This window comes from Brugia malayi, assembly GCF_000002995.4.
Source record: "Brugia malayi strain FR3 genome assembly, contig: Bm_v4_Chr4_scaffold_001, whole genome shotgun sequence".
NCBI classification, from domain to species: Eukaryota; Metazoa; Nematoda; class Chromadorea; order Rhabditida; family Onchocercidae; genus Brugia; species Brugia malayi.
In genome coordinates this window covers 8,658,376-8,681,967 of record NW_025062478.1, presented here as the reverse complement: position 1 = coordinate 8,681,967, position 23,592 = coordinate 8,658,376, and the positions used below count along the sequence as shown (strand labels likewise).

At 29.7% G+C, this 23,592-nt stretch overlaps 3 protein-coding genes across 3 annotated transcripts; 2 read left to right on the top strand and 1 right to left on the bottom strand.

The window, feature by feature from the left end:
* Positions 1–2,575: 2,575 nt before the first annotated feature.
* Bma-snt-3 (Uncharacterized protein) lies at positions 2,576–7,492 on the bottom strand (the record flags this gene model as incomplete). Its single annotated transcript, XM_043082165.1, has 8 exons — positions 2,576–2,758; positions 3,186–3,319; positions 3,581–3,698; positions 4,005–4,085; positions 4,397–4,474; positions 6,019–6,186; positions 7,071–7,189; positions 7,471–7,492. The coding sequence occupies 8 exons, from the start codon at positions 7,490–7,492 to the stop codon at positions 2,576–2,578; spliced, it is 903 nt and encodes a 300-aa protein (XP_042938099.1).
* A 5,775-nt stretch (positions 7,493–13,267) lies between these two features.
* Bm17774 (Uncharacterized protein) lies at positions 13,268–14,785 on the top strand (the record flags this gene model as incomplete). Its single annotated transcript, XM_043082164.1, has 3 exons — positions 13,268–13,419; positions 13,676–13,932; positions 14,619–14,785. 3 exons carry the CDS (start codon positions 13,268–13,270, stop codon positions 14,783–14,785), a joined length of 576 nt encoding a protein of 191 aa, XP_042938098.1.
* A 1,064-nt stretch (positions 14,786–15,849) lies between these two features.
* Positions 15,850–16,949, top strand: Bm6944 (Uncharacterized protein; the record flags this gene model as incomplete). Its single annotated transcript, XM_043082163.1, has 3 exons — positions 15,850–15,928; positions 16,436–16,555; positions 16,825–16,949. 3 exons carry the CDS (start codon positions 15,850–15,852, stop codon positions 16,947–16,949), a joined length of 324 nt encoding a protein of 107 aa, XP_042938097.1.
* Between the last annotated feature and the right edge of the window lie 6,643 nt (positions 16,950–23,592).

Sequence of the window (23,592 nt, the reverse complement as noted above, 5' to 3'; positions counted from 1 at the left end):
GTTTCAAAAATTTTAAAAAGCTAATTCATGCTGTTGAATACAGCTAAAGAAACGAAATCAAAAACTTTCAAACAAAAGTCAAAAAAATTTTTTTTAAGAATATTTAATAGAATTGTTTAGCACTGTGTAGTAAAGAGTTTTCAAGTTGAACTTTATCCCTTCTATGTTATTTATTCATTACTGATAAAACAAAACGAGATCATTACTTCTAAGGCAATTTATAGCGTCATAATTTGTAAATCTGATATATTAATTGAAATTTAATATGTTGCCATGCTAAAAAGACACAGCAAAACTTGAAAAACAAGTAATTGAAACTTGCCTGACCAGCCAGTATTAATGCACCAACTGTAACAAAATCTTCCAACAATATTCGTGTACCACTCTCGGATGGAATTATCGCAGTATCCTAAAGAAGCAAAGTACAGTAGTGAATAAAAAGATAATTAGAATTCCCTTATAAAGGTAGCATTTCATATTCTTCCAAAATTTAAACGAATTTTTATATGGAACTTCAGGAGACAATGTGCTCTAACAATGATTTATGTCACCTGAGATGATGGTATCTGAAGGACATGCAATGCCGGTTGCCACTGAATTCCGTTTCTAGACACTATCCAGTTTGATCCATTATAGAAACTCAGGGGTAGACTTTGTTTGAAATATACGTCTGCAATTGCATCTACTTTCACCTTATTAAGTATGAAAAATGAAAGTGTGTGAACTTTAGTTTTATCTATTTCCGAAAAAATTCATAGTCCTTCTCGTGAAAGAATCAATACGAAGATAGGTTTTTATTTTAACAATATTCATTCTTCAAATTATTTAATAAAAAGAATCAAATTGTTTAATAAAAATCAGACCACTTTATGCTTTTTTTCACTTTAGTTAGGAAAAAAAAATATTCCAGAAAATTTTTCAATGGTTTTGATTCTTCGAAATTTTAATTTCACTGAAAAAGAAAATTTTTCAAAAAAAAAAAATCAGGAACTTTGAGCAAATTTCGTACGAAAGTCTGTCATTTAATTAAAATCGAATTTTTCTACTTCATTTGATATTGCAGGAAATTTCACCTTTTGCATTTTGTCTTTCCTTACACTGCCAATTGCCGAGCTTTCCCAGTTCAGCCCCGTTACCGAAAAATAAAATCCCATTAGTTGGAAGATCAATTTTTTGCGAGTGTAGGCCAGTGGCAATTGACGCTACAGTAATTTCTCTTTCATCGAAATGAATTTGGTCATTTTCACATGGGCTAATATTGTCTTGCCAATATTCTGCTCTTTCTAGAATATTTGCCCTGTGGAAAATATAATTTAAACATTGAATATTTAGTGATGGAAGTAATAATAATAATAGTATCACTGTATGAATATTTTGAAGCATTTCTAGCATCTGCAATTAATTAATCTTTATAGCGAAAGATTAAAAAGATTCTAATTACTTGCCTACACAGTATCATCCAGACAGAGTTGGTACTCGACAGATTAATCAAACACAATTAAAGCATTCTTTGAAGATGTCAAAGAGTACATACTGCTATCAATGATAATGATAATTTCTGAACATATTGATGATTTTGATTAATGCGCTAGAAATTCCGGCATGTTTTATTTTACATAAGGAAAAAAGTCATTGGCATCATCAAAGATTGATTGTACAAAATTTGTGATAAGTGAGGAAAATTTTCAAGAAATAGATGGAATAATTAACTTGAATTTCTAAAAAGTCTTACCAAAGTCATTACTACTAATTATTTAGCTATTCAGGACAATTACTCTTGCATTAATTATTCAGCTATACATCATTATCAAATGGTGTTGCAGCATTTTGGAAAAGTTGCGCTCATAGATTCATTCAACAAATGCTTGATACTTTTATACAGTTTCAAATACGAAATATATGAATTATTATTACAATTGATAAAACATCACTAACTGTTTAAGTAAGGATTAAAGAATGTCAGAGGTAATATTGTTAGGTAATCATACAATATGTCTGTAATCAATGCATGTGAATATCTACAACCACTGGTTTTTTTTTTTTTTTTTTCAACTGATATGCAAAACAAAAATATCAGTGATGTTCTCAAGGGATTCCTGTCGAATGAACTTATCAATATTTACATAATATTTTGCAACGAACCGTTATGATCACAAAATGACCGTTAGTGGATAAAATTCAACTAAAAATAGGGAGAAGAAAGTAAAAGATCACATCAACTGCAATCAGACAAATAAATAAAGTTCACGAATTTTGAAATTAAACTGAAGACTTATCATTTATAAAATAGGTGCAAGATAAAATGGAACAGAACCAATGACATAAACTATAATGCCATAGTACTAAAAATTATTGATTTTCTCAGTTTGTTCGACTATAAAATACTTGCATAGATGAAATAAAAGTAAGTTATAAAGTTATCCCCTTAGCGCACCTATGAGAACAAAAGATTTCGATAAAAGATTTTGATAAAATTTCGAAAAGTTACGATTCTTCCAGGTAATTAACAACGACTTATCGAGATTGTATGTATCATAAACGAGAGCAATAATAGGATATCAATAATTATCATTAATTAATCATCATTAAATGGCATCAACACATGCCATTGTGCAACAGAACGACGTGGTGTCGCGAGGACATCCTGCCATTGCTTCAGCGCTACACCGTTTGCATTATTGCCAATGATAACGTGACCGATACGTTCATTCGAGCCGACTCGATCGTAATCCGAAACTGTCACTTGCAAATGCACCCGCTGAAACGGATTGTTTATATTAAACTGACTGAAATTTATTATCAGCTAATTAAAAATTTAGAATGAAAGCAACGCGTAGAAGTGATTTTTGTACTGACATTTTCAAATTTGATTTTATTTCAATCTTACTTTAACATTCTTTTTTGATATATTTAAGAAGTAGTGTGTAGAATAAGAGAAATCATTTTGTAATAATACAGATGGTTTTGAACTTTTCGTTATTAAATTCGCTACAAATAAATAATGATAATGCGATATTTGTTCAAGTGAAAGAAGTATGGAACTATTTCTGTTTAGTAATTATATGAAAATAACAGAGCTTTAACGTAGTATTTTCAATGATTCTTATCACATATTTATTTTGAATTCTCAAAAATTTAAATGTCTGAAAAAAACTTAATAAGTCATTGAACTTTATTCACCTTACCTGCATTTTCTCTGGGCTGACATCAAAACTGAATGACTCATTATAATATGGATTTAATGTTTTCATCTTAATTGTTGTTTTCTTTTTTTCTAATCGTTTCTTTTGCATCATCAAATAAATTTTAACGTATGGATCTGTAAAGCAAAGCAAAATATTCTATGTACCATCAAAACTAACTGAATAATTGCATATGAATTTAAGTTTGAATGATTTAATTTATTATTATGAAATTATTTGAAAAATTGCGAAGTGCTAAACAATCTGATTTATGTCACCAATTAGATTTAAATGGGAAAGTTGATAATATCACATCTCAATACTGTGACACTCGTACGACATCATATAAATTTAATAAGTGCTGTAAATGTTATTGCGAATTTGAAAAATGTACTAACCTGATAGACCAAGAACGTCCATCTTTTTCAAATTTTTGCATTCCATTACAACAACCGTTAATTTATTTTTATTCGGAACATAACGAAGTGCTAAGCATACTTCACCTAACCTATTTTCCTGAAATTATTCAATAAATCTTATATTTTCGTATCTTATTTGCCCTTCGGTTGAGTTGTCAAAAGTTATTACTTTAAATTTTAATTTGCTATGCATCATATTTTCCATTCATACCAGAAAGATTATTAGTAGGTTGAGCTGTACTGAAGAAACAGAATTCAATAATTCCTATCTGCAATCGATTTTCAGTAACTACCATGTAGCAAATTAAAATATATTTATAATCTGAACAACACAAAAATATCCTCCAATTTTTTCAAGCTATTAATTCCATAACGATTCTCATACAGAAAAATGAAAAAATACCGGGGGAGTTTGGATCAAGTCACACCTCTCAATGGTAGTTGCTAGATCTACCTTTCCAAGAGGTACTGATATTTCGCCTATCTGAAATTACTATGGCTGTATATTGCTAGATTCCCATATTTCTTTTTCTGACTTCTGACCCTATCAAAATCTTAAAATTTACAAGTTTTTTGGAATACAATTGTAAAAGCATACACTCACAGCTTAAATAATAAAAAGTAGCTTTACTAATCGATAAAGGATGAAGAAATTTGATTGACAACACATTCTTTACAAATAGATTTGATTGACAGAGGTGCAGTAAGATTGGACTTACTCCAGAAAGTTCATAAATTAATGTTTATTCCAAAATTCTGAAACGAATATCAAAGATCGTGATAAACAATGTTTACCTGACCATGTTTACCGAATCTATCAAAATCAAAAACGCTCATAATCAGCGTTTGACTGCTGATTTCGTTGTATGGTATCTGAAGATTATATAAATTAAAAAGGAATGAGATGTTTGACTACTTCAAAAAGCTTATTTAAAAGGCATAGGCATAATCCTTATGGTAGTTGTAGATAAAGTAAACATGAAAAAGAATTTAGGGATAGTTTCATAGACGGAAATGAAAAAAAGGTTGCTAAATGCTTATTTCTATTTCCAATGCACTAATTTATATATTTTTTTGATATTTAATGGCGAAGTTAGAGAACAGTCGAGCAAAATGCTATTCAAAATAAACTTGAACCAGTCGTAATGAAGGTGACCAAAAGTTAAGGACCTTTGCTAAGGACTTATTTTTCTCTTACTGATTTGTATAAATGAATTGCAGAAAGTTAATCGTTATTTCTCCACCCCATATTTCCATTTTAGTGCTGTTTTTTGCTCTTTCTTTCGCATCCAAATTTTTACTTTTTCGATATATTTGATAAGTAAACGAAAAATTTATTGAATTAACAATCAAATACATCCAAAAATTTCCATTTTTAGAACAACCTAGGTTTCTTAACTTGGTGTTGGTCTAACTTTTAGAAAGTGAATTTAGATGTAAGCACTATATTTGACTATTTAAATTAATTGGAGCAAAAATTATGATTATATTAATGAAAGATAAATTTATTTCTTTCAGAAATTCTTGCATCAGAATTTGACGAATGACATGGAAAGTAATCCCTGCATTCTTGTGAATGGTTATAGATAAAAAAAGCTGTCGAGATACATGTAAATGTAATAAATTATTGGTATATAATTCAATTCATTCAAAATTTAAAGCGTTCCTTGCAAGCGCAAGAGTTATTGTAAGGATAAATTGCTTTCTTCTAGTTGATTAATGCCAATTAAATAACGATTGTTGAATTCTCAGATAGGACAGTTTTAACGGGATCAAATGATTGGAAGGCAAATATTCTGAAAGGGTTTCAGAATATTTCAATTCAGCTTTAGCAAGCATTCTATCGCCTCTTTTCCGCCCACAACTAAGTTGGCTCTCCTTTTACCGTATCTCATTTTTGCTCAGAACATAATCCGTTTGATTCAAAATGGTGATTTTACATTTTTAAAATGCTGGATGTCTGTAGAACAAGTGGACCTTTTTCTCCGTCTTCAATTTTCTTGACTGGTCAGTGCCAATTCCAGCTCCTAAACGGCTACCGTTCCTAATTTTTAGAATTGATCTTGCATCTTTGCATAATTTCTCGAATTCTCAGATATGGCAGTTTTAACGGGATCAAATGATTGGGAGGCAAATATTCTAAAAGGGTTTCAGAATATTTGTCTTTTGTCTAATAACCTCCTATACTTCAAAATAAAGGAAAAAAAATAGTTAAGTAATTACCAAAAAGATGACGAATAAATATTAAAATAATATTTACATTTATATTAAAAAGTAAAAAAAAAATCTGGTACAGATATTTTTTTGCAACGATTTTGTTAACAGTCAGTTAATACTTATTTTTATAGTTATTTGGATAGGAAATACCAGAAAAACAATATTCTTCATAAATCTTGGATTAAATTGGATAAATTCACCTTGAACATAAAATTTTCATTGAAAACAGGATTAAGTGACTTCTTCTGCACCCTGGTTTGATATTTCTTTTTTTTGTCCGGTAAGAGGAATAATTTGACGTATGGATCGGAGGTACCGCCAAGGTCCATCGCTGGCAATCCATCTGCTTGGATTACAGTTACCGTTAGCTATAAATTTCATGTTCAAATAAAAATCTGAAATTATTAGTCCTTTTGATTTATTGCTTACAAATTCTCTATTATTAATCAAATTTAAATGCTTTAAGAAACGACACGTGTTATATGAAATACAATTAAAAAAGGAAGTGTTTTTTAATTCAGATCATTTTAACAAAGAAATCACTAAGAGATGACAGAAGGAGTCAAAAATAATTCTGCAGTGTCTTTTCCTTCTATCACAAAGAATTTTCATGTGGAAATTGGTTTTTCATATCCCCAAAAAAAGTAAGACCAAAGAAAATTATTTTTTTTTTTTTTGCATTACTTTTAGGAAATTTTTTTGAATTGAAATATAAATTTTTTCTTGAACTGGATTTTTCCTTCCCGTCAAATTCATTTCGATTTGGAAAAATCAATTTTACTTCCTCCAAATAAGAGAAAACAAAAGCAAATTTGGAAATATCTGCGCTAATATTAAAAAGCATTACTGAAAGTATATGAATCTAGACTAGAAGTAGTATCAGTTTCTAGCCATGAATATATATTGTGTCACAAAAAATATACATAGTAATTTCTACTTATAAATTTTAAATAAGTCCACAGAACGCTTTATAAATTTTTTATAATGTTCCTTCCGCTCCTTTCATTTTCTTTGCAATTCTAAAAATTTCCATCCATTTTGGTTAAAAGTACATCCATTAGCATAGTTTATGATTAAGCAAACAGAACATAATGAATGATATGTTTAGCTGCTATATCTGCAATCTTTCTTGATATAATTATTGATCTTGTATTCTCAACTAAAACAGTTTTTAACACTTCAAGAAAATTTATTTGCATTGGTCTATTGATAATATTATAGACCGAGGGATTTGTTCTAAAAAGGAACTTACTGAATTTCTATCGAAATCATAATCAAGTTTATAAGACAATCGTCCCAAGAATTTCTTTTCCTTTTTCTCCTCTTTTTTCTTATTTATTGATGTTGTTTTTGGCGAAACCGATTCGGGTGCTATAATGATTGGGAAAATTACTTCATTTGGATAACTTGGAAAAAAAAAAATACTTCGAATTAATATTTTCTTGGCGTTTTTTATTTATTAAATTTTAAATTTTGTTTTTTCCAAAGAAGCTAGCATAATTTTATAGCATCAGATAACATAGCGATAATAAAATAGCCCTTAGACATTCCTTAAATTTTTCTTAAATGTATCTTATTGATATTTAAAAGCATCTGATAATCCATTAATGTTAATTAGTAGCAATAGTAAAAACACATGCGTGTAGTCGTACTGCTTTTGTTCCATGAAAACATTTTTATTCAATTCATTTTTTGAACTGATAATAATCTTTAGCACACATCTGCAAATTGTGATAAATCATGATTTATCATCTTATAAATCTTATTCAACAACATTTACCGTCACGGTCAAATCTCAATTTCATTATCCTATTACTGAAATGTAATGAACCATATACAACTATATTTAAAAAGCCTGACTAACGCACAACAGTTTGATTTTTCTTTTTTTAATTTGAAAGATTCAGAGAACAAAATGCAAAATGCTCATTATAAAATTAAAAAAAAACTAAGTGTAAAAAAAGAACCAATATTTTTCAATTCCTAATAAATATTGTTCGATATGCCTTTTTTTTATCTATTATTTTCAGATAAAAAGTATTTCCCAATTTAGCTTGAATTTAATTAATTTTTATGGCGAAGACATATGGAAGATAATACAAGCGATGCGATGAATTTATAGAAATGGAAAACATTTTATATTAGCTCAGTAGTTTTATTGATATGAATATCAAGTAACAAATTTTCGTTTTCTTACAGTAATTACTTTAAAATAGCAAAATTGATTCAGATTTAGGAATCAGCAAGTTAAACAAACATAAAATTGTGTATTTTGAGAAATTTGAGAAAGGATATCCTTTCATTGGTCTTTTTAAATCTTTAAAGATTTAAGACAGAACTTCTCTATTTCAGTTTCCAAGTATTCCGTGAAATAAAATTTACCTGAATTTACCAGTCATAGAATGTAGTGCAAGATGTACGGAAATGAATTCGTAATGAGAATGGAACAAATCCAGAATACATTTTAAAAATAAAAAATATTTGTTTTAATAATTACTTTTGCATTTTATGGTATGGTAACAGATAATTATATTGTTTAAAAAAAATCTTGATCCTGGGGATTGAATTTCTCCACTGATTACATTTAACTTTCTTTTATCAGTCGTCTTTTTCTTCAGTTTATTAGTCTTTTTATTCCTATTGCTCTATTGGATCATATTTCAGGATATTTGATCACTTGATTTAATTTAAAGTGTATAAATAATTTAAATATGTAATTTCAAGTGTTTTCAAAATTTCGGCAAATTATTTGTGGATAAAGAATAAAGTGCAATTAAGGATCTTATCTGAAATGTATTCATACACTGCAACAGTGATAATAATTTTAGAAACTAACAAGAATAATAATGAAACTTTACTTTGTAATTGAATTTCTTGTTTTCAGTCTTCTCGTTACAAAAAGGAAAACAAAGAATGACATCAGATGTAGTAAAAACGTAAATTATCTTGAAATGTTGATTTTTTGCATGACTGTTCATTAATATGGGACAAAATCTTTTTACTTAATAGAAAATTAAAATAAGAAAATCTGCTAAGCATGAAATTCAACTTTTTTCTTTATGGAACAGTCTCTTTCTCTCTCAATTAGCAACCTATTTTATCGCTTGTTTTAAAGTAATGTTGATAGAATTAACAAAAATATAGATTTTATTGATGAAATAAAGAAGAAAATGAAAGATGAGGACAGGTGAGAAAAAGGGAAAGAGAGAAAATATAAAGTAGTGTCAGGATAATGAGCAAAAAAAATCCAATAAAATTCAACAAATGATCAAATTTGCTGACGATTAATCTTACTGATCATATCAAGTTGTAAATTTATGGTTTCATAAGAATAAATGAAGTTGGTAAATAGAGGAAACTGTACTTCTACTTACAGTCCATCAAATATTTTAAATTTCCATTTATTTAAACAGGTCAATCAAAAAATTTGTTGTAAACTGTCATCCATTATATATATTTTCTTTTTTATAAGTAGAAGATTGATAATTGATCAATAAAATCTATATTTTAGGATGACATATATGTCTATATGCCATCCGTTTTCTTTTCTCAGTTTACCTCTTAATCAGACCATTTTGTGACATGTGATCGGTTCCGTATTTTGTTGCATTCCTTGCGAGAGCGAACAATTAGATTTAGCAAGACTGCTTGAAGAGGAAGTTAAGCTTTGATTATTTCCTCTTTTTTTATCGTTTCTGCTTCTAAAAATAATTTTCGCCAGAAAAAAAAATATAGTTAATGGTGATAGAGGGTTGATAGGAAAGATTCACCAAATACGGATGTATTCAATGGAACAGGATCAAGATTCGATGCTTGGTAGGAACAAACGATAAATGAATGGATGGATTAGAAAACGCTTTATTTGGTTTTTAAAATTAATACATCTGTGTATAAATTTTTAAAAACTTTGCAAAGAAAACTTTTCAGTTTCCAAGATAAATGGAAAATTTATATTTAGGAAAACGTTTGTTATTAGAAAAGAAAAGCAAAAAAGTCTAATTTAACTAATATCAAAGTATAGTTGCAATTTTTTTTCATAAATCAGCAATAATCATAAAGTTCTGTTTTCCCAAAACTTTTCTTTGAAATAGTCCAGAAAACATTATGTAAACTGAAAAAGAATTGATGATAATTTCATTTGAATTGTTAATTCCTAGAAAATAGAAGAAAATACATAAATTGAAACAAATAAAAGTTAGATGATGAAATTTGGTCATATCTGAGTAAAATTTATTTTAGTTTTTCGAATGATCGAAACGTTTGCAAAAAAGAAAAGATTTAAGGACGGTTTTCTTCTCCAGAATGATTGTTCTTCCACTCATTGTAAATTAAATGGTATTACTTATCACTTATCCGTTCTTCGTCTTCCGTTGAATTCTGATATTATAATTAGAAAAACAAAGTTTCGATTGAATGCATGCTTTAGATTACCACATCTTCACAAAAAGTGTTTCAAGAGAGTTTTTAGCAGCAGCTTTGATGGCTAGAAAAAAAAATTGATAGAAAAGAGCCAAACAAATCAACAAACCGAAAGTTGGCTGAATGTCTCAAGAGATGTCACACTTGAAAGAATCAAAAAATTCTTATTTTACATTGTAGGCAAGCAAATAAGCGTTTATATGAGAGGAAAAAAAAGTGAAAATAAAGGAGACAATTCATTTAAAGTAAATGGGAATGAAATTTAAGAGTTAGTTCACAAAAGAAATTAAAAGTATTCAAAGAAATCAAGTTGAATAATCCGTTTGTAATTATAGCTGGTCACCTGAAGTACTTCATATATTTATTTGCAGCCATTATTTTTAGACACAATGTTAAATTTATTGATTAAAATGTAGTGAAATTTAATATGTAGCCATTAGAATGATTGTACTCTTCCGGATAAAATAATTTAAGTCTACTTTAAATAAAAAACAGAAAAAAAAAAAGAAAAAATTCGATTGCTAAGATGCAACTTAGACATATGCTTAAGAAAATATACAATGTTCGAATTTTCTGATTTCATAAAAAAGAAAAATCCCAGCCAAATGATGCTGATGTTTAGAAAAAAGACTTTGTGGTCCTTATTGATGTTAGGCTGAAATGATGGATGGCAATTGAATGATGGCTAAACAACCTTTTATGAAATATGGTTATATCTGAGCACTCCTCTAGATCCTAATACATTCAGCGCAATTATCGCATTCTACTTAGAAGTGTATCACACATAATCTTATGATATATCATAAAATGCATATAAAAGTTGTGAAAAATAAAACTCAAAAATGTTTAAAATGAAACTGGTACAAAGTGATACTACTACACTGCGACTATGTGTAATGCTTTGTTTATAGGCCAGGCTAGACTCATTAGATGTTTAGGTCTTGACCATATTTATATGCATGCATCTTTTCATGGAATTAATTAAACAGCGCCATTGGTATGCACCTAAAAGCGTAAGGTGTAATAAGATTAAAGTATAAAATAAATTGAATATTAAATTAAGTTTCAACGGAAGTATTCAAAACAAGACTAGGCCTATTAAGGCTCATTCAGGTGCTAACATCATCGGCATCATCTTGGCAAATAAGCACAGTAAAACATGCAAATTTCAAATTAATAAGGCAAATGACTTGAAGAACTGAGAAGAGATGCGACTGTGATGTTTATGAATATGTCTGTGTGCTTTTGCTATAGTTTCGGTATATAACAGATGAAGCTTAATAAGGTTTGTTTGTTGAGTGAATGCTTCTTTGTCTTATAATTCCTATCCATCTATGGTGCATATGTCTATGGACGGATGTTGGTGGCTGTTAGACATACATTCATTCATTCATTCATTGGCTTCAATGATCGGCATCTAATGGCTTGGGTCCAAGTTGAAAATGGTTCAACTAGGGCAATCAATATTTAAGTAAGAGTCTGAATGAAGCCTATTACTACTCTATATATTACTTCTATTGGAAAAGTGTGAATGTGATGTGCTACCGATAAATGAAGAGCAAAGTGCGGAATGAATATGTCCGAAAAGATAAACGAGAAAAGGGAGTACAAGTGAATTCATACCTTCTTCTGAGAGGTATGTTTGTGTTAGCGGGAAAAACATTTAGCTTTGAGTAAGCGGTGATGAGAAGCTCAGCTAAACACCATTTAATTTGCGCGGATTTCATTTAAGAACGAAGTGTTTTCCTTTTTATCACAAAATTGTCTTTGGAGTTGTAATATCAAACGTAAAATATGAAGGATCTACTCGGAATAATCAATTGCAAATCAGTTGCATATCAGAAGAACCGGAAAATCTCATTTTATAACATTCAGATATTTTTAGCATAGTCAATATGTCACATCAGATGAAATTCGGAGAAGATAAACTGCACACGAAACATTTTATAAATGCATTTATTTGAAATTTATTTCATTACCTATTTTTTATGTAATGGAATATCGGTTAGATGTATCTTAGTTAACGCAGCGTTGAATACGTAGGACTTATTTGAATTTAAATTGTTACGTGATACCATTTGAAAGTTCATACATCTTATAGCATATTTGCATGTTAAGCAACAAATATCTATGTAAAAATACCAGTGCTAACGACGCCTCATAAAATATTATGTATGCTAAATCTGTTTTACACTATGGTTCATTTAAAAGTCAAAGATTTATTTTCCACAAAGTAAATTAAGATCATTCTCTAAGTTAAATAAAACCCAACAATTATTTAGTGCAGTAATTTATATTATATGCTAATTTATATTCTGCTAGTTTTACTTTTGCAAATGTTTCCTTATAAATTGTAAAAGGAATGAATATATGAGGATATATCAGTTTGCAAGATCATTTCATCAATAACTTAAGGTTCTTTGCTTTTAGTCTTAATGAGATATCATACTTGGATGATATATTATATACTAATTTATATTCTGCTAGTATGATACTATATAACTTGCCGATATACAAATTTATCACAATATTTTTGAATGCTTCGAATTCTCTACTATTTGTTTCTGAAGGAAAAATAAAATGAGGAAGATGGCATAAATGTATTATTCATCGGATACTATTGTATAGTCTGCAGCAGCTAACCAAAAGGCATTTCCTCATCTGAAAGTAATGAAATTCTCACATATTGTCAATGAATAGCAGTGGAGAGAAGTTGAATATGAAATGGAAACGTAGCGAATAGTATTTGAATGATATCAAAACAATTTCAACCACTGATACATACCCATGGACTGTACACTATCGATGAGCAAGCAAAGCATTTCTTATTTTCTACAACAATTCTGAACGAAAATTGGTCATTTCTTGCAAGAATTTTTGTGAAGTCTGACTAAAAAAAGTCAAACTTTATAATTACATTTTTTCTATTTTTCCATTAAAATTTCACAAATTTTTTTTCGTTCCTTGAATGTGCTATTGCCATGATTGTAATTGCCTGCAATCATCACTTCTGATCCCATCGTCTGAATAATGTGGCAACGATCTGTACTGTTTTTATTTTCCGCTAATATCCTGCTTTTCACATTTGAGCTGGGAATTAATCAAATGGATTTTTGTTGTTCGAGTACTTGTTGTTGCTCACTCTGTACTGCAGAGCAATGTCAATTAGCAGATCAGCCGGGGTATATTTTCAATGTATTAAATTCTTGCGTCCTCCCCATCGATCTGTTTGTAATTATTTTAAATTAGTGAATCGTTATTATAACAAGAGGGTGTATTTTTCATCTATTCATCGTTCTTCTAAGACATAAATGTACCAGATTCTATGTAGTGATTGATTCTTGTGATCCGTCTGGTAACACCTAAATAATATTAATATTAACACATACAATCTACTTCACATTATAACAATTAGCAAAAGTTCTATAAAAATTTCAGAAAACAATGCCGGTGTTATAACACAACCAATGTAACATGCTGGAGATTCAGAAACTCTATTTATAAATCGGAACCCATTGAATTACCGGAGAAAATGCAAATTTTTTCTGTGTTACCAGAACAACCTGTAATGGCGCAAGTAGTACCAGTGGGTAGTATCACGGGAATGGACATTGATCCGTTATGTTGTGTCGTTGGAAATTGTCCAGTTTGGATAAAATGCAAACATTCGTTAAATGTAAGACGGGATCAATCAGGTGTTCATTGCTGTTTAACAATCATTTTATCATTCTCGAAGTTTATATAAGTAAACATGAGAAACTTTCTATCTAGACATGAAGATGGAGGTTAAATAATGTTAAATTACGAAAATGATCCCTAGAAACTTGAATGAACTGTTGGCACTTTTTTCAAAGACTGAGTCCTTAATTTTGATGCATCCTGGTATGTTAGTTAGTAAATCTGTTCGGGACTAAATCGAATTTTCGTCTGCATTTTACCAGATCAATGTTTCGTCTTGATAGGTAAACTGTGTCATATGCGCTAGAAACACGAATATTAACTGATAAATCAAACTTTCAGATTAAAAAGATAAGGTATAGAAATAAAGAAATAGTGATATGACAAATTTTTACTGTTTAAAAATGAAAACGACCTAATGAAGACTACGAAACAACGTCTGATAAGAACTTTTTATAAAAAATAGAAGTCTGATAAGAAAGCTTGATTTCAGTTGTTACATTCATATCAATACTTATATACATTAGCTGACAGATTAAAGTCAATCAATAATCTTTATTACCATGCTTTTTAAAATTTTACTTTGATTTTTTATTTTTCAAAACATTTCTGTGACTGATTTACTAATTTGTTTTTAACCAATATTTCATGATGAAAAAGAAAGCAAAATTTATTTTAAAAAAATATATTTCACTTTTTTTAGCATTGCAATCAATGCCAGTGCCACTGTTTATCGTCGCTTGCATACTATTCGTTTTGATTATCATTACAACGATTGGCCTTTGTATCGCAGCTAGTTTGTATATCAATGATTCATATAAACATAAACGACGAAATTGTAACATTTACGATGAAACTGCAAGATATTGAAGGAAACGATATTTTTAAATTTCATTACTTTTTATCGCTCTTATCGATTGCTCTGTATATAATTCCCGATAAATTCCTTTTAATTTTTTTCATTTTTTATAAAAAATACCATTATGTAATCTATTAAATTCTGCAAATTTTATTTCCTTCTCTTTTCATAAGATTTATTCACTCCAAAATTACCATCTTAAACATTTTTTTTTTAACTTTTTTTTTTTTTTTGATTCACTCATTTTGTGATGTAATAGTTGTGGGAGAATTCTGATTGGATGAAATTTTAGATATAACGAAAGTTCCTGGGGAACTTTTCCTTAGTTTTTGATTTCTTTGTAATCGAATGATAGGAAATATAAAATAAAACTGATTAAAATAATAATTTTTAGAATCAAATATCAGCCCACTTCTCACATATTTCTAGAAGATATTTTCCACATAGTCTTTCTATTAATACGATTGATAAAAACATCTGCTATGTAAATGTTTTTAATACTTTTAATAATTAATTAATAAAGTCTTTGCATGACGCATATTCTTTAACAATTCCGTCCTAATATAGAATTGTGCCATTTACACTACTTACTAATGTGCCGCAGAGAAAGAAGTTTGTAACACTATTTCTTCCATATGATGGCACATTATTAACTTTAAATGACTGGTTTGACTTGTTTACTCAACCTTTTCAGTATTGATGACCCGTTGGTGTTGTTTATTTCTAAGTTTAGTTACAGCACTTCACATTCCCCAGTAACTCATTAAAATAGTGTCGTTTCCACCACTCATTTTTTATTACCTAGAAATATTTTTTACAATAACCGAAATCAAACTTTTCTCATTTAAGAAATATCGTTGATAAATAGTGTAGTATTTTGTGTTCGTCTCCTCCTGCTGAAGAAATTATTCGAAAAAAAAAAAAGAGCAAAAACTTCATTTTCTTCCACAATTATATGATCAGATGTTATTCGTCGAGGTTATGTCGTATTAAAAAATTTACTGCAAATGAAATGAATTTATTGATTGAACTACCAACAGCTGAAATAATTTCGATCTTTTTTAATCTGTTTCAGATGTTGATGCACGTGAGAAATACACTGAGTTTTGATTTCTTATTAATTATTGTAATTGCTATCCTGTTCCATTTATCAGGTTCATTTTGAATTTAAACAGGAAAAGTGCTAAAACCATGGATGAGACCAGGAAGACTGACATTACATGATAGTGGTTACATCAATACTGTTAAGATCTGTACGTATTTGACACGATCATTTTTGAAACCACGATTGCTGTAAAACTATATGATAATTTTAAAATTATGTATTGGACATGATAGAAACAATTTTTAAAAAAGTATTTGTTATAAGCTAACAATGATCCAAATGGCAAATAGAAAGTCGAGTTTATTTTCAAATGATTAATTGCAGTTGTCACTGTTTTAAAAATTAACAGTGATGATTTGAAAATCTACTATCACTGTTATTTATCTGTCCAAATACAGAAAATTATTTTCTTACTCGTTTATAGTCCCTACTTTGTTTTTATTTTATTTCCATTAAAATTAAAAACAACTGCGAAAAATAACATAAAACTTCGACTGATTATTATTACAAAAAATTGGTTACGTCGTTAGTTTGATCATTGAAGTTTCATTTTCAGACTGTGCAACGATATGTTATGTTGGAAGAAATTTCAAATATATAAGCCGATCCTGTGAAGGTGGCGGCAGTAGCTCGAAGGAATTTGTATGTCAGAAATTCATTTGTGAAGGAGGGAAGTGTAAGTTCTTATTTTCCAACAAATTTCATAATCTGTTGCACTTATAATTTCAAAATTGGTGCAAAAGTAAGACTTCTAAAACGATGTCAAATCACTTCCCTCACCAATTAATTCCTGAAATTTAATTATATTTTTTCCAGTCTGAAAGGTTACAAAATAATGAGTTGACAAAATATCTGACTGATAAAATTTTCTGATAATGATAGAACTTTTAAACGTGTTAGTGTCAACAAAAATCATCAGGAAGAAGTAATTTTCAAACATTTCAGCTCCATTTGTATTACGAACATGTGCAAATAAAAGACTCGGATGTTTGGCAGGTCCAGCAATTTGTCGTTTTAGTGGTGGTACCGGTTCCTGCGTTCGATGTGACAAGAATAATTGCAATTTGTAAAATGTGACAAGCATTCTTTCTTCTAACAAAAAAAAAAAAAAATAAAGAATACTTGCCCAATTTCAAAACCGACCGCAAAATATAAAAAAAAGAAACTAACAATTTTCATATTTAAATGTTAATTGCAATTCATTTGTTATGCATAAGATAAGATATCGCGCTTTCTTAAAATCCATTATTATAATTACAAATAGTTAGATTGAGAGGATACTTCACAAAAAATCCACAAACATAAAGAATTTCGATTAGACTTAGAAAATAAAGTCTTGTCTCATTCTTCCCGTGCTAGTTCAATCTATTTATTGGCGTTTCTTTTCTGTATGGGGACGGATTCGTGATTTTCATTTCGACTCAAGCAAACTCCATCATTGTTACTCAACAAGATGAAGCGAATCTCAGCAATCCACACATGAGCAAATTGTACATCGCTGATTAGTCGTGATATTACTAATCAATGGACATTTCGCCCAATACTGCGTCGTAGATTTAGTGTTTTCTTTTTATTGTTCTTGAATGTTACAATAATTTGTTAAAGTTTTAAGCGCCCGTAAATCTCTTGAAGTTATACATCTTTTGAGTTTTTCTGTTCTGTTCTGTAACTTTTCATTCCAGTTTAATACTGAAATTTATTTGCAATTGCAAACTGTTGTAAATAGTTGCATATATAAAGGAACAAGAACAAATAATTATCAGCAAACTTCCTGTCTCTCGACTTACAACAGTTGTACGCTTCAATTAGCAATAACTCAACTGATTCCAATTCACTTTTCTACAAACTACGCGAAGAAAACCAAGTTGATGATCAATTCTATTTTGGATATTCTCTGATTATTGTTTATAATTGTAATTATAAACAATAAATCCTCCTCCAATTATTCATCTGTTTTAAAAAAATGCCTTCATCAGGTTCAAGCAAAATTTGTTGGGAACAATATCTGATAATTAAATGGAAAAAGAAAGCGGAACTAGACAAGAAAACTTAAAAAACTTCCTGATGAAGTGAAAATCTTGGATTTAATGCTTAATAAATCAACAGCTACAAGAGAATTACTCCAACAACTGAAGACAAGAAGAAAAAATACAACGTATCCAACTATTGGCCCTCTTAAAGTTTTGTTTTGTGGTCATTTTTATGATCAGTTTCCAAGTTCCATATGATTCACAGTTAGAATGCTAACTGCAGAAGCAAGTTTCATAACAGAAGCAACGTAAATATATTACAATTACCACTACTTACATTTAGTCGCGATCTGAAACTATGGAAACAATTCTGAAATAGTTTTGACTTCTCCTCAAAAGAGATTCATCAACCGTTCAGTGCTGCGAATCGCTTCGCGAAATTCTGAAGTTGTAAAGTATTGATCAAGAAATTTTACGAGTTATCTATTATTGAAGATCAATTACAAGTCATTAAACGAAGTGATTGAGGATGAAAATTAGCAATCGAAGCATGGGAAGAATCTTTCGACAATTAAGAATAATAAGTAAGCATTCCGGTATTGAAGCTATTACAGGAAGTAAATTACCAGAGTGGGTAATAAGCAAAGAACGCTAACAAAGATGAAAACAAGAATTTTGGTCGTTACATAAACCCCGACAATTTCTGAAAGAATCACCTCGATTGGGTAAACGAAAAAATTTAGTGCCATTATGCCTTCCACTGCAGAATAAGCAACATGCTGTGCTTTTCAGCAACTATTCAAGTTGATACGGCAGAAAATATTCTACACCTCCATTTGAGTGGCTCTGTGATTTTTTTATCTGGCCGACAAAGTCTTTATGTCGGGAATTTGTTTGGCTAATAATGAAGTCTTTATTATTGTTTGGTGATGCAAACGAATAATTATAGAGCAATTAGTTGGAAGTCAAATATTACTTCGACTGAGCAGGAGTACTGAGAGGAGTCAAATCAAAGGCTGCTTACGCTAAAAACTGGGTGTTAATTAATAACCAAGGAATTTCAGATTAATTGATAATGACATTTTTACAGCATTTCTTCAATGCATGCAAGACTAATTGCAATTTGGAAGATAAAAGTGTTTGATGGTTATTCATGATAGAAGTTTAAATGAAAATTATCGTTGATGAAACAACTGTTAATGTTTATTAAGACAATCTTTATCTTATGGATTTCTGTCTTACATAGCTAACAAATCGCTTCGAAATCTGAAATCGCTCCGGTTTTTCCGACACCTTGTAGCTAGTTAATTAACACAAACGAGTAATCGGAATTTATTGATCAACATTATAAGGTTACTCGATAACACAAGTAGTTGATCATAAAAGAATTTGGTTGGGACTAATTGGAGGTTGACGTTGAAGCAAAGATTGATCGGATGTAGAGGAAATAATGTAGATGAAAAGAGTCGAATTGAAGCTTGTCGTTTATAGATATCGAGTTTTATTTCTTATATAGTGGGCGTTGACTGCAAAAGGGACCTTTGCAAATGAGTTAATCAATGATTAGACACAATGGCTTTTTTATAGCATAATATTCTTTAGTATGATATTCCTTTTTATAATAATTAAATTTGGAAGAGTTTAGTATTTATTCAGAACAGAGTTTACATGAAACAGTCGTTGGTTGCAGGAATATTCAATCTTTATGATAAATTTTCATTTACATACCAATTATTTCTACGTATTGTAATATCACTTCTGCTTTTCCGATATTTTCTATTGAAGGAAATAAAGACTTTCAGAAGCAAGAACGTGGGGATTATAATTTAATTGATGGATGATTATAATTTAATTGATGGATAATTTTTTTTAGCGCTGCTAGCTGGCAGAATAATAAGTTCTTGTTCATCGACTTTCTGAACTGATTTATCGAACGCTATTAGTCAATTTTTTGAATTCCTTTCACTGTTGATTTCCAGGGAGTACAACATATTTGTTAGTCGTTTGAGGAGTCTCATGGCTTTTGTGGCAGTTCTGTTACGGTTTTTCTTTTCCAGCTTTCCCTTTTTTAATTTCTTTTATTCTTACTAATTTTCATATACCGCGAGGAGCTTCCAATTCATTTATCAATATCATTTCGCCCTCATGTTTGCATCTCTACATTTTTCGGATAAAACTAAAAAGAAACGAACTCTCAGACTTGTTAAGTACTTCCCACATTTCCCAGAGTGTATCAGGAGTTCCTAGAGTATTTAAGCAATATCCGACAAATTTTTTTTTCGTCTTAGCATTTGGTTTACGAGGAGTAAATTCGTCCTGATCATTGTCAGTATATGAAATTGCGTATTATCTTACCAATCATCGAAGTTCAGTAGTCGCCTATTTACATATATCAATATATATCAATAGCCGCCTATTTAGTACATCTTCGATATCTAAAATCAACGTTATGTATGAATTCTCTTTCACATAGTACAGGCTAGGAAGCATGTTCTATGATCTCTTCGCAAAATAATGTTTATAACCCAAACTCATTGTTTCCAATCTTATGTTTATATTGTAAATTCTTTATACATCGGTTTCAATAATGTCTATTCCTTAAACTCTTTGTTTCCAATCTTATGTTTATACTCTCTACCTTCCAATTACAACAAAGCTCATGTGCAACGTCGGAAATGTTGTAAAGTTTTCTAATTTGTAATCGTGCTCACGTGAATTACCGGAACACTGTAAAGGAAGTCTTGTGCATTGTCAGAATGTTCTAAAGAAGTCTTTGTATCTAGTTACTGATAAACTAAAATGCTTGTGGCAAATTTTGCTAGCATCAGGATGTCTTCCTAAGTTACTGAAGATGAAATCACCCTGTTGCACGAGGGATAGGCTCGCCAAGTTAAATATGGATGAGTCCTTTCTGATAATCAATGACCTGAAATGAGGTTGCGTTCTCGCATCAACATTATTCTTTAGCATAAAGAAAACGGTATTTACATTCGATACCATGCCGACGGCATCTTAATCAACTCCAGTGACTGACTAAAGGACTATCATCATCTTTGTTCCATCTTTGTTCTCCCGGCTTGAGACGATGCCGACTTCGTTGCCGACACTAAGCGTCTTTGCATGCATAATTTTCTTTGCAGAAACTGCAGAGCTTTTAGACCGAAACTTCAGCTAAACTAAAATAGCCCAATGGTCGGTATTATTCTCCTCATATTGTTATAGGTTTACCCATCAAACTGAGACACTCTATAGCATTTTCGATATTGCGAAATATTGGAATAAGCTTAGTTGTAAATTGGACGATAAGAGTTAGTTATCTGAACAATTTTGAATAAAGCAATTGTTTTTCTTAGAAATATTTATTTACATCAGCTGTTTTGACATATTACAAAATCACTTTTGTTTTTCCGACAGCCACGTTAGAGGTTTTTAAATTAGTACAATTGGTGTCGATCAGACAAACGAAACAACGATGACTAGAAGAATTTACGAAGATCAAAGAGTCCAGGAAGTTATCATTTATTTGGACATTCGATCGAAAGGTTAACAACAGGCTAACAACATACACAAGGCGTTCGGGAAACTTCAAAAAAAAGCATGGAGCAACAAGCACCTGAAGAAAAACACCAAAATAGTGTTTACTGAGTTGTTTACATTCATTATACTGCCTGTTCTGTATAGATATGAACTACGGGTCTCTTTTTAATTTATCTAAATCTGAAAGGCAAAAAAACAAGGGTTTTCTGAACTTTTTGCTTTCTTTACCGAATACTGAATAGCATTTACAGATTAATAATAAAAATTTTGATTAAATTAAATGAACGCTTACTGCACGAAAAAAAAACTAGAAATTATTATTAACATGAATTCTTGCGGGTAATGATGGATCTATTATGACACGTAGTATATCTTTCAATATATTGGCTACGTACATATAAGTTGTTCCTACTTCTCCTGGTCCTCCATGCTTATTAACTGGTCCCAATTTACTTTCTTTTCCCAAAGATGTAAATCATGAACAAACTGTCTAAATAGCAAAAAATAACTTCTTAAAAAAAAAAAAACTATTCTTTAATTCATTATGATAATTAATTAAATATGTTACACTGAAAAAAGCAAACTACGCAAACGTAAAAATGATACATAAAGGTTGGGAAGCCATGTCAATTAAGTTAGCCATGTTTTATCCATCCTTTTAATTTTACCTTCTTCTAGCCATCCTTATTCTGTTTAATCATCTGTTCTTCATTATAAAAATTACTAGCTGAGTTTTTATAGCTTCTTTATATCATTAATGAATCGCCGACATAACATTAATAATAAAAATTTAGCAATAAATTAATCTAGTGTATTACATATCTTCTTATTTATTACTTGATATTTATTTGGAGTTTTCCACAATGGTTTATGGTCATATATTTTTCAAATGACTGATTTTATATCGGTTAGATAAAATAGAACTTTAATGAATTACCGAGGAATAAAAATAAGATTTCAAATACATATCTAACTATAAAATAAATTAAACTGTCATTGTAAGGTTTTTAAGGAGAAAAACTTTCTTCTTTTTAGTTTTTCACCAGATATTTTCATATAAAATTTAATTGGTATTGATAATAATATTTTTTTATTACACTAAACAAAAAAGTATGCCCTTAACCGAAAAAGGTATTTACAAATTCACCGAGTAAAAGGAGATAAATGTGAAATTATTATTTGCCGTAACCCAAAAAAAAAAAAACTGTTTGATACCTCTTGATTATTTCGATCATAAAAACACCATAAAATAACACCAGAAAAATCAAATGTATACAAAAGTCGAACACAGGATACTGCTGCCAGTGATAAATATAATAAAAAATTATCACTTCAGTATAGCTTATTTTCTCGACGTTACATTCTAGAAATAATTGGACAAATTCCAAACATTTTTATAACCACAATAATTACAATTTAGACAAATGAGAGATGAATATCTGATATTATTACGCAGCAGCTGATTAAATATATCAAAAGTTCGGTCATTAGATAGTAATAGCGCCAATTGAGAAATTGGCCTTCCCGAAATTATTTACTTAATCTCGAGACTCGTCAATGTAAATGATGCAGCTGCGCATAAAATGATTTCTTCTAAAAAAATTCTCAAGAAACGTAAAACGGGAAGAAAAGAAGAAAGATTTTCAGTTCTAGACATATGTAATAAGCAACTTAATAATGCGAAACAATTTATGCATTCAGTGTTCAAAAAATTTTAATTTTATAAGCAAAAATACAAAGAAAGCTTGTATAATTGATATAAAATTTTTAAATCAAAGAACAAGTTAAAATTAGTTGGTCAACTATTAAAATTATGTGGTTGAAACATTTTTTTAACCTTATTTATTTTATTACAGCGAATAAAATAAATAGGGGAAAAAAAACAAGATAACTGATCAAAAAGCAAGAAAGACCAATTAAAATTTTAATTAGTATCTTCTTCAGCTTGAAAACAATCAGTGATTAGATATTATCCAACTTATGTCAATCGATTCTTGTTAATTGATGATGCTAAAAAAAGATGGATTACGTCAGAAAATTTGTGGCAGCCATGCTGGCAAAGTAAATACAAAAACTTAATGGATATACTGTACATATTCATTGTTCTATCACTGAATCTTAACAGATGTTATTAATCCATCGCCACAAAGATTGTAGCAAAAGTCTGAAAGCTAATCGTTTCATTTTTCCAACAAAGAGAATCTTA